Source organism: Onthophagus taurus, chromosome 11, assembly GCF_036711975.1.
Source record: "Onthophagus taurus isolate NC chromosome 11, IU_Otau_3.0, whole genome shotgun sequence".
In the NCBI taxonomy this organism is placed as follows: domain Eukaryota; kingdom Metazoa; phylum Arthropoda; class Insecta; order Coleoptera; family Scarabaeidae; genus Onthophagus; species Onthophagus taurus.
The window spans coordinates 311,215-323,011 of NC_091976.1; the positions used below are offsets into that span (position 1 = coordinate 311,215).

The window sequence follows — 11,797 nt, forward strand, 5'->3', positions numbered from 1 at the left end:
CGAAAACCGGCGAGACGATAGCAACAAACCGCTCAGCAACAAACTTTTTCCTTTATATTTCCACCTACTTCTAGGGCCCATATCTTTGTTATCTAGAAAGATAGCGAAAAACTAAGCACGGTTGGAAAGCTTGGCCTTTTCTCTATCTTAAACCGAGTTTTCGTCCGCCGATATGTTGATAATAAGAGCAAGAAAAAATAAGAAACATCGCGCTGCATTCAATTTACCTCAAAATTACCAAACTCACGGCCTTGTGCAGCCGTTAACAGATGGAAATTCAATAAATGGCTTATATATTCGGAAAGAGCTGACCTTGGACTATCTTATTCCGAGTTTTCGTCCGCCAATATCTATCTGCGGCTGTAAGAAAAACCCACCTGAAAAAGCCCCTACCGATAAAAACACGCAAATATTTCTTGCACTAATAACTTTCCTATTTGACAGGGAGAAAACTCTACAACTATATTCAGCTTATGGGAAATTTCCTGCTCTTTCCAACGATGTGTGACACACCGTGATCACACGTTTGCACAATCCTTTTTTCTGACTATGAACTACCTAAACCAGAATCTGGAAGAATTTGAGTGATTTTAGACTCAAATTGTTGAATTGTGTTTTGAATCTGGTAACGTTACCAACTTTGCATTTTAACTCAGTTCATCAATTTAAAAAACGCGTTGGAACCGTTGAAAAGAGCAGAAAATTTCCCATAAGATGAATATAGTTCTAGAGTTTTCTCCCCGTCATATAAGAGAGTTATTGACCCAAGTGTGGTTTAGCCGCGGCAAAAATTCGTGGCAGCGCGACGTTTCTTATTTTTTTTGCTTTCATTATCAACATATCGGTGGAGGAAAATAGCGGTTTAAGATAGAGAAACGACCAAGCTTTCCAACCGTGTGCTTAGTTTTTCGCTAGCGTTATAAATAACAAAGATATCCGTCCGAAAAGTACATAGATGGAAATACAAAAGTAAAGTTTGTTGCCAACTGTAGGCTCCTTTTCAGGGGCGTTTTTTTGACAAACACTGACAGATATTGACGGACGAAAACTCGGAATAAGATAGTCCAAGGTCAGCTCTTTTCGAATATGTAAACCATTTATTAAATTTCCATCTGGTAACGGCTGCACAAGGCTATGAAGTTTGGTAATTTTGAGGTACGTTGAATGCAGCGCGACTTTCCTAATTTTTTTCGCGCTCTCATTATCAACATATCGGCGGACGAAAACTCGGTTTAGGATAGAGAAAAGACCAAGCTTTCCAACCGTGTGCTTAGTTTTTCGCTAGCGTTATAAGTAACAAAGATATCCGTCCGAAAAGTAGATGGAAATACAAAAGTAAAGTTTGTTGCCAACTGTAGGCTCTTTTTTAGGAGCGTTTTTTTTACAGACGCCGACAGATATTGACGGACGAAAACTCGGAATAAGATAGTCCAAGGTCAGCTCTTTCCGAATATGTAAACCATTTATTGAATTTGCGTCTGGTAACGGCTGCACAAGGCCCTGAAGTTTGGTAATTTTAAGGTAAATTAAATGCAGCGCGACGTTTCTTATTTTTTCTTGCTCTCATTATCAACATATCGATGGAGGAAAACTCGGTTTAAGATAGAGAAAAGACCAAGCTTTCCAACCGTGTGTTTAGTTTTTCGCTATCTTTCTAAATAACAAAGATATGGGCCTTAGAAGTAGATGGAAATATAAAGGAAAAAGTTTGTTGCTGGGCGGTTTGTTGCTATCGTCTCGCCGGTGAATCGAAAACTATTTTTAGTTTAGGTAAAGTAACCTTTTTGTTCATGATATGGAAAAATTTTATTAAGAAAAGTTGTTCAAAATTGGAAATTATGCTCCTACACAAAATTTCAGAAGGATCCATCTACTTTGGTTGAACCATCACATTTTAGTTTAAATAACATAAATATTGTATAATTATATTTTATTTATAAAAAATCGAACGTAAACATAACTGTCGTTTATTCAACATAATATCCACCTCTTGGCGACAGCAAAAATTCACGTTGTATTAAAAAATCCGTTGAAAAATAATTAAGTATCCCTTCACTCACAATCAGTCTTGTCTCTTCACGCTTCTTACAGGGTCAACGTGGATATTTGATTATTATCATTTCTAGATATAATCTTTTATCGAAATATTAAATTTAACCATTCAGACGAGTGCTGTAGAATGTGCAGGGCATCCGTCGTGTTGGAAGTAAATGGCCTGTCTTTCTATCAGCGGCATGTCGTCTAAGTATTCTTCCCTGAACCTTTCAAGTAGCTGTAGATAAGAATACTGATTTAACGGCCCCTCTATGAAAAAAGGCCCAATAATACCTAAACGGTATGAAATGGCGCACCACACATTCATTTTTTTTTCCCGTGAACCAGTAACGACAATTTTGAGAAGAAATAACGCCATTTGTGCTAAAAGATGTTTCATCCGAAAACACAATCTTTTTATAAAAATTTCGTTCCTCAATGCATTTCTCTCCGATGGTAAGACAAAATAATACTGCCTTCATCGGCTTTCAAGGGTATGCACAAATTTTGGTTTGAATGGCTTTACTTTAGTGGATTTATAAATTCGTTGCAGTTCTGATTTACTAATATTAAGAGATCGTGAACGTGAACGAATGATTGTCTAGGATGTTCTTCCCCGGAATTAAACGCAATAATAGTTGCGGCATCATTGTCGTTATATTTATTTTTTTTCTTAACGTTAACAACGCTCCCCGATGTAACAAATTTCTTAACTATTCGTATGACACCCATACGTGTATTTTCATTGTTTTTTTTTTCTCCGCTCTGATCTCATCTAAAATGTGGTGGTTTAATCAATATAGGTAGATCTTTCTGAAATTTTGCAAAGTGCCATAATTTCTCAATCTGAACAACTTTTCTTAATGATATTTTGCCGTATCATGAACAAAAAGCTTACATTACCTGAACTAAAAAGCCTAGTTAATTTTCGAAATATGAAAATATACTTAAAATTCTCACCACACCAAGCAGGGCTTAATTCCGTCTTAATTGCCTTAAAATAAAATTCAATTTTTTTTTAAGTCGTTATACCTTTTGTAACATCTATCCTGGGATACACTGTATAATTTCTGAGTTTTTGGCTTACTAATTAGAAATTCGTATCGTCGGCTTAGTAAGAAAACCACGTAACTACAATTTTTACCAAAAATAATATTTTGATGTAATTATGCAACAAATTATTAAATCTACCAATTCCGAAAACTGCGCGTATATTGAAATACAAGTCAAATTAAAAAAAATCCAGTTTTTTCTGTCTCCTGTAAAATTTTCCGAAACGGAGTTACGTGGTTTTCTTACTAAGCCGACGTTATAGAACGAAAGTTTTGCTTCCAAGGATGCACAAGAGATGTTTATTATTATTTAATCAAAGTCTTTTATCAACAGTAATGAAAGATTGTTGCATACAGCCATTCGTGTGGAGGACAAAATAAAAATAAAAACATTACTGAATTGTTTAGATTTATCGTTCAAGCCACTAACATAAACAAAGTTTCCCACAAGTTCCTTGAACAATAATGAACAACCCAAAAAGAAATAGTGACCATAAGTGGAAATACCTTTACTAAATGTAAGATTAGTTGCCATAAAACTTGCAGCGAACATTAAGCAAAAACCAACTTTAAAGGTAAGACATTTACAATCTAGATGCATGTAATCAGACTCTTTTAGCTCCGGTAGGAAAACAATTGCCTGCAAATTGGTGATGTACTAATCTCCAATTGTCAGTCAATTGTGTTATACTGAAGAGTATTTAAAGACATTCAACCTGTCTGAGCAACATGTATTGACTATCAACTTGCATGCCAAAAGGGTTCTTATCAACTCGTACCAAACCTATCAAAACCACAGTGGGATACACTGGGAACACTAATAGGATAGAATAAAAGATAAAAAAAATTATTTTTGTTATAACGACTCAATCCTATCTAATTCTTGTCAGAAATGCCCTACATATTATTACTTAAACCTTGTCTATAGATCTCAGTACAGTTCCTGTATTGAAAACACTGGCAAGACCTCAGAATAAGAAATTTAAGAGAAGACTGTTTTCACAATGTTATCATTAAAAAATACTTATCAGGTTATGCTTTCAATATTCGGAGTTTTATACTACTAACGCACAGTGTCAGGAAGTTATGAATATCTGGCCAAATATAATTACATCTAAATGAAGTTGAAATATACCATTGTAATATCACCTTAATAGTTAGCTAGGATTTATTTCATCTATAAATAGTGCTTAAAACAAAATTTAGGATTTTGAAACGAATATTTGAAAATAAAAGCGAAACAAAGGTTTTGTTGTAGGTTGGGTTGGATGTTTAAGCTAATGTAACTCTGAAAACATGGTACATTTATTTCATGTACCCTAACAATAAGTAATATATATTTATATACTATAATATATACAGGCTGTCTCCCGTAACTGGTTCGTTAAAACTTTTTAAGGTTCCACTATTTATAAAGGTTTGAAATTTTGGTAGAAGGGGTTGTTCATTCGGAACTTTCAATATAAAACATCTTCAAGATGGCTGCCACTTCCGGTCTACCGGAAGTAGACCATAACCATGACCATAATTGTGTGACCATGTCTGTGACTGTTTAGTTCTTGAAGTTGTTGTTCATATTTAATTATTCATTAATACATTTCTTGTATTTTTAATAAACAAACTTTATCTACAAATCATTTTTTATTGGTGAACAAAGTCAGGGATAAGACACTGAGAAATTTAAATCAACTATTCAAAGTTTTTATTCGTTGGTACAAAACCAATTTTATCCTGCATAATGGTACAAGACCAACTTTCTGTCATATTTGTGCAAAACCATATTATAGCAATTAGGTAGTAATTACTGTCCGAACCCGCCTATTATAATCAAAATTTTGAACTTTAGCGCTTACTATTTTGGAATTGAAAATTAACGCTTATTTTCCGCAAATACACCATACAGGCGATTACATCATTGGAAAGCTAAAAATATGCTCTTTTCATTAACAAAAATCATGAAATATTTTTAAAATTTTTCAACGGCAGTATATTTTTCTTAAAAAAGTGTCTTAAGAACGTATCAACCCCATTTCTCTAATTTTAAAAATAAACGAAATATGAGCATTTTTTGAAATCACGAAAATTTGACTTTTTGGCTATATCTTAAAAACAAAAGAAGATAGAGGTTTGGTGTTTGCGGGATTGGGTTAGTCTCGAAAAAAGAGACCGGGACATGGCACCTACTTTTTTCGTATCTTTTATAGTTTCTGAGATAGCCTATAACAACACCCAAATTTGCCCACCCTGTACTGAAGTATGAAATCAATTCAATAAAAATTTGAGGGATATTCTTCCAGAAAAAATTCTTGAATATCTATGTTATATTTTTTAACGCGCATTTTTGAGATAAAATTGAAATGTACAGGTGTCCCAAAATTGAGATACCATATGTTGACATTTTAAAATAGGAACCTCAATTTTTTTAATTGCGTTAATACGTAACTTAATTACTTAAATACGTAATTAATACTACGTAACTGCTGAGTATTTTTTATGTAGCTGTCTTCGGACTTGTTTGGGAAGAAGGTTACAGCATGATATCTGAATCGTGACTCTTTTTTAAAGACGCACGGTTAAGCCCGAATGCTTCTAGTTCTAGATCTAATAATAGAGTTAGTACTAATATTAATTCATAAAAAATAGTTATTCTGAAAAATTGTAAACGATTGATAGTTTCAAAACTAACATTCGGTATTCACTGTCGAATATCCGTAGACAGTACCCTGTATATTAGCCATTGTATTGAAAATGCGCAATTTATTTTTTTGGGAACGGAAAGTACAGACTTGAAACTACATAAAAAAGCAAATTTCAACCCGGGATCTTGTGGGACTTTTTTTGTAGCTTAAATTAAAGTTTAACATTGCAAATAAAATCTGTTTATGAACAGTGTTGAAAAAAAGATAAATAAATCCAGCATTCAAGAAGCTACTACAGTGTTATATAAACAACACATGCAGTATAAAATTATAGTGAAATTTTATAAGGATACAACTTTTAATATGTTTACAATCGTTTCCCAATATTAATGAAATGTTTTTGGAAATTGATATGCAAAATAAGTGTTAACTTTACATGTCATTTTTATCCAGAGTTGAAGGTGATAAAAAGTGGTTATTGCGGAGTAGCGAGTATTACCTAACAATCCCCATTTGCCAAAATATTAAAAAAGAAAATTAGTAAAATCATATTATGGCCGATAATTTCAAACTTGCTAACACTGTGTAACGGTCTGATAATCGAAACAAAGTTATTGTTATACTTTTCTTGTAAGCAAACCAACCCAATTTTTTTAAAACAGAGACATTTAGTGACTAAGGTCTTATCTTACCTACACAAAGAAATAAGGCGCGACGTTCTGTCTGGGACGTACCATCTGTTCCGATTGGACGGAACCCCCGTCACCCCGCAGAGCTTATTTTTGTTTCTCTTTAATTTGTAATTACATTAAATCTCTCTTAAAAAATTAGGGAGCTCTAATTTTGTAAAACTGATAACGGAATCCGGCAATCGACATTATTTGACATATTTTGGTCAAATCCGCGAGGAAATTCACCCAGCCGGTTTCGTCATAACGGCTTGTTACTAAACCACGATTTTCCGCGAAACTGTATGGAATATCAAAAATATGTCACTCATTAAGAACATATCAGGCTACCACCTGTTCAAAATTCAAATTATTTCGTACGATAGTTTTCTAGAAAAAAAATCGCAAAATTGACAAAGTTGTTTTTTTCATTTAACTCGCGATAACAAGAAAACCGTTGATCTGAAAATTTTCAAATTAACATATGTAGAAACGTAGAAATGAACAGTGATTACAACAAACTTTGTTGCAATTTTTGTTATCTAGCGGTTGCGAAGAATCGATCTCTAAAGTGAGGAGCTTTGACTTTTTGCACGGATAATAGGTAACGCAACACTTTTAATACCTTTCAGAATTAAACTTAAAAACAATCCATGATGCATATACGTTAGTTATACCGGGTGTCCCTCAGAAACTTAATTGTTGATCGCGTTTTTCCTTTAAAACTAATTTAATACAACTGTTAATTTATACCATTATTAAAAAAGAACCACTGACTAAAGCATAGCAGTAATCACTGCTCGAGATACAGCAAATCAAGAGGGACATAGCGTAGTTCATACTATTAACCTAGCTACTACGCGTCAAAAGTTGTAATACATTTTCCGAAGGTATTAAAACGTTAAAAAATAACGAAAATAATTTTTTTTTCAAAAATTATAAGTGATCGTGAAATTTTTTTCAAGCAAAAGTTATGTGAAGTTATGCTGTCTACCCAATTGAAGAAAAAAAATTATAGATTTAAAAAAATAGCGAAATTAGTACTCACATCCGGTATAACCGGAAGTACAAAGAGAATAATTTTATGTCGTAATAATCCGTTTTAATGGCCTAATTATGCATTCCAAATGGTTTTCTTATATCACTAATAATAAAAAAAATATGGGGGTGAGCCACTTCTGAGGGACACCCAGTATAAATCATTATTTCTAAAAATATTTCAATCTTTGTTCTTGTTTTCGACATTTCAAGTAGTGTTAAAATTTAAAATCCAATTGAGGTGATGATTATTATTACCTGCTAGATATGAACAAAAGTTTATATCATATACATATATCATAGCTTAACTGTGTATATGTATAGAAAAGATGTTGTATGACTCCCTAGAGGTTTTAATTTATTGAATACACAATACTTTTTTCTGCTCTTACCCTTTCCAATTGTCCGTCATAAGTAAGAAGTGGTATTTCCACGTCGGAAACGTTTGTTCTAAGCAGTATGTGCGAATTTAGATTAACTTCGGCCAACGAAACGTTTGATTTTAAAACTAATTTGAAAACAACTTTCTCTTCCTTTGGTTGTAACACGATCGACTTAAAATCTAAAATCTTTAATTAAAAAATAAATAAAACAAACAAGCTGTTAAATATAGGAATTATTTCGTGTATCTTACTTGGAAATAAGTCTGAGCCTCTTTTGGTAAAACTACGTCGGTCAACCTGACGGGGGTCGGAAATTCGTTTCGTATTTCCATTTTCCGAACTGATAAGTTCGTGATTTTCTCTCTAACGAAATACTTTGTTATGGACGTGTTAAACGACAAACCACCTTCAACGATGGTTATGTAATATGGTATTTTCGTTTTCGTTTTTGAGTTTTTATATTTTATAACGATTTGTCCTGAAAAGTCTTTTGTATCGAATGCGGTTTTCCCTAGAAAAAAAAAATTAAATTTATTAAATAAATTACTAACGTTGATTTATTTTTTTTTCTTTTAATGGTATCATAAAAACTGATAAAACCATAAAATTGCCAAACACAAAATTCATAATAATAATTGATTTTTCTTATAACACGTTAACCATCGGTTTATAATAGTATAATTAACAATTCCTCACATAACAGATGATCATTTAAGATTTTAAAAATTTTAACTCACACTATATCAAATCAAATACTAATAAAATATGATTTATACGAGATTGAAATAAGTTAATATTGGATTAAAAATCTATTTTATGTAAATAAAAATTTTTCGTGACATAATTTTACATTACGCTTGAAGTCGCAAATGACCCCATGGTATTATAAAGCTTAAATAAAACAAGACAAATTCAAGCAATCTTTGATGACCACTTGTTATATAACAATTATACCAAACTTTCTATCATCCAGCTGTGCGAAACAAGCTCTATTTAATAAAGGCGATAAGAGACGATTCAACTCATTATTTTTGATACAGGATATGATATTAAGGTAAAAGTATAAAATTCTATACTGAACCCGCCTTCCAATTTTAGCTGGATAGGTGTAAAATTGCGTTTGAGTATGTTGAGAGTATTCTGAAATACATGAAATAAATATTGTCATGCCCTTTGGGAAGATTCGTTGCTGTGCTGTGAAGACAATCAATATCAGTCCAGCCATAAAAAAATAGCCAGCGCCTCACCCGCAAGCGACACCGGAGTTTTGAGAGTTAATGTCTTCTTATAAAAGACTTTGCATCTTTACCAAGATATACAGGTGTCCCACCTAAGTTGCCTCGGTCCATAGCCGAATTATGATTGAGTTTTTCGAAAACTGTTTCAGATAAAAGTTGACGAACCATATTGTACAGGGTGTCCAAATTTCGATGGGTTTGCAGGGTATCTCAGTTATTATGAAAGATAGAAAGTTGCGGTTTTCGCGAACCTGAGCTACTTTTTTGTGAAACTTACAATGCCACAAACCAAATTTTCATAGACCTCTTCGTTTTTGATATACAGGGAATATTTCAAGATTTACGATTTTCAGACCCCCCGTATCTCGGCTATCCGGAAACTTAGTAAAAAAGTAAAAACGGGTTCTAATAGATTTTTTCACGTAGAATCCAATGATGCACGTAGAATTTTTCTAGACATCACGGTTTTTGAGTTATAAACACAACTTAGGTTTTTTTAAATGGAACCACCTATATTTTGTTTTTTTATTGAACTAGAATTTTTTCAAGCTTTTCAATGATATATAATACTCTATACTTACCTTCATAATTAACCTCGAAATTAAAAAAACCACATTATTTTATAAGTAGGCTATGATAAATTAAGTGATCGCGTTGCTAGGATACCAGAATAAACAAAGAATTTTGAAAATACTATATTAATTATTGACTTATTAAAAAAATGTATCTATTAAATTTTGTTTGCTAAAAACGAAAAATTATTAAAAACTAAACATTATGCAAATATGGCTTCAAGTTACAAGAATTGTTCAAAGTTGTTACCATTTTGATGCACACATTGTTCACAAAGTTTAGTAATGCGTTTAATTGCATTTAGAATAGTTATGGGATGTTGCTGTAAATGTGAAAAAGCATCAGTTACAGCAATTTTCAATTCCAATTTTGTTCGATTCTGGGTACTATATACCCGATTCTTGATATATCCCCATAAAAAGAAGTCCAAAATAGATAAATCAGGTGATCTTGCTGGCCATCGCGTTGGACCATGTGTGCCTATCCACCTACCAGGAAATTCTGCAGTTAGGTAGTGACTCACTAACTGCGCATTATGAGCGGGAGCTCCGTCCTGCTGAAAATAAATATTATTTAGCCGAATAAGAGGAATATCATCCAAAATCTCTGGCAAAGCCTCTTGCAAGATGGCCAAATAGCGATTAGCGCAAAGGTTTCCTTCACATATTTTGTAAACAATTCGTGGCCCAATAATAAAACATGCCACGCTAAAACCAAATTTTCCTTGACGCTCCCGCTCAATTACAATATGGTAATGGTTGGTTTTCTTGATGCCAATGCCTGTTATTATGACGATTATAGATTCCTGTGCTGGTAAAATATGCCTCATCAGACCATATAATAGAGGAACTAAATTCAATATTACTTTGTGCATGGTTCAAATCGATTCGATCCAACTTGACATTCAATTTCCCTACATGATGTTTTAGGCGCGGCTTCCACACATCCTAACACGGTAATTTCATTGTTATTCCGATTTTCTTTATAATATTTTTTTGGCCTGGGCATCAAAAAACTTCCATAATTGATCAAATTACGCTTTATTCGCAAAAAAATTTTTGAATTTGGTTGCGCTCTTTCTGGATATCTGAAGTGAAACAATCTGCTAATAAAATGTTATTGCTGATAAATGTTGCATTCTACCTATTTATGTATAATTCAGCAGCTTGGTTAACATTTTCATTTGCATGAATGTGACATGCTAGCATGTCATATTTTTCATAATTTTCATAGCGCTCCATTTCAAGAAAAAGATAATTAAGTTAAGTTAATTAAAGGTAATTAAGTAACACACGACTTATTGTTAGCACAAAATTCAAAATTAAGTTTTACAGTAATTAACTATATTTACTTTGTTTATTCCAGTATCCTAGCAACGCGCTCACTTAATAGACAACCTAAGCCTTCACGTAACAGAGATGGGCGGAGCTTATATCGACTCCAAACATTTTCATAGCTAAGTGTGTTGCTAACGGTAAATCACCATATGCAATTTTTCAAATTAGTGTTAAAATAAAATAAACTAAGTGACTTTTTATGACATTTTTATTACGGTTTATCATTAGCAACTGTGGTTAGCAACGAAATTGTTTGGAGTCGATATAAGCTCCGCCCATCTCTGTGACGTCAGGCTAGGCAGTTTATTTATCATTGCCTACTTATAAAATAATGTATTTTATTCAATTTTGAGGTTAATTATAAAGGTAAGTATAGAGTATTATATATCATTGAAAAGCTTGAAAAAAATCCAGTTCAATAAAAAAATAAAATATAGGTGGTTCCATTAAAAAAAACCTAAGTTGTGTTTATAACTCAAAAACCGTGATGACTAGAAAAATTCTACGTGCACCATTGGATTCTCCGTGAAAAAATCTATTAGAACCCGTTTTTACTTTTTTACTATGTTTCCGGATAGCCGAGATACGGGGGGTATATCAAAAACGAAGAGGTCTATGAAAATTTGGTTTGCGGCATTATAAGTTTCACAAAAAAGTAGCTCAGGTTCGCGAAAACCGCAACTTTCTATCTTTCATAATAACTGAGATATCCTGCAAACCCATCGAAATTTGGACACCCTGTACATATTGTAAAATTAGTTTCAGTAATGGCGGACTTCTGCTGCTACCGGAAATGGATATCAACTTTGCTATTTTAAATGGAACAGCCTGTATA

The 11,797-nt window shown here is 32.9% G+C and overlaps 1 protein-coding gene across 1 annotated transcript in view; it reads right to left on the reverse strand.

Annotated features, from left to right (window-relative positions):
* LOC111418396 (Transmembrane protein 131) overlaps positions 1-11,797 on the reverse strand; it is a 53,041-nt gene that overhangs the window by 26,015 nt on the left and 15,229 nt on the right. The window contains exons 9-10 of the mRNA XM_071199781.1: positions 8,066-8,325; positions 7,824-8,000 (exon numbers count right to left, since the gene is read on the reverse strand). Coding sequence (XP_071055882.1) covers positions 7,824-8,000; positions 8,066-8,325 — 437 coding nt within the window. The remainder of the gene's footprint in view (positions 1-7,823; positions 8,001-8,065; positions 8,326-11,797) is intronic.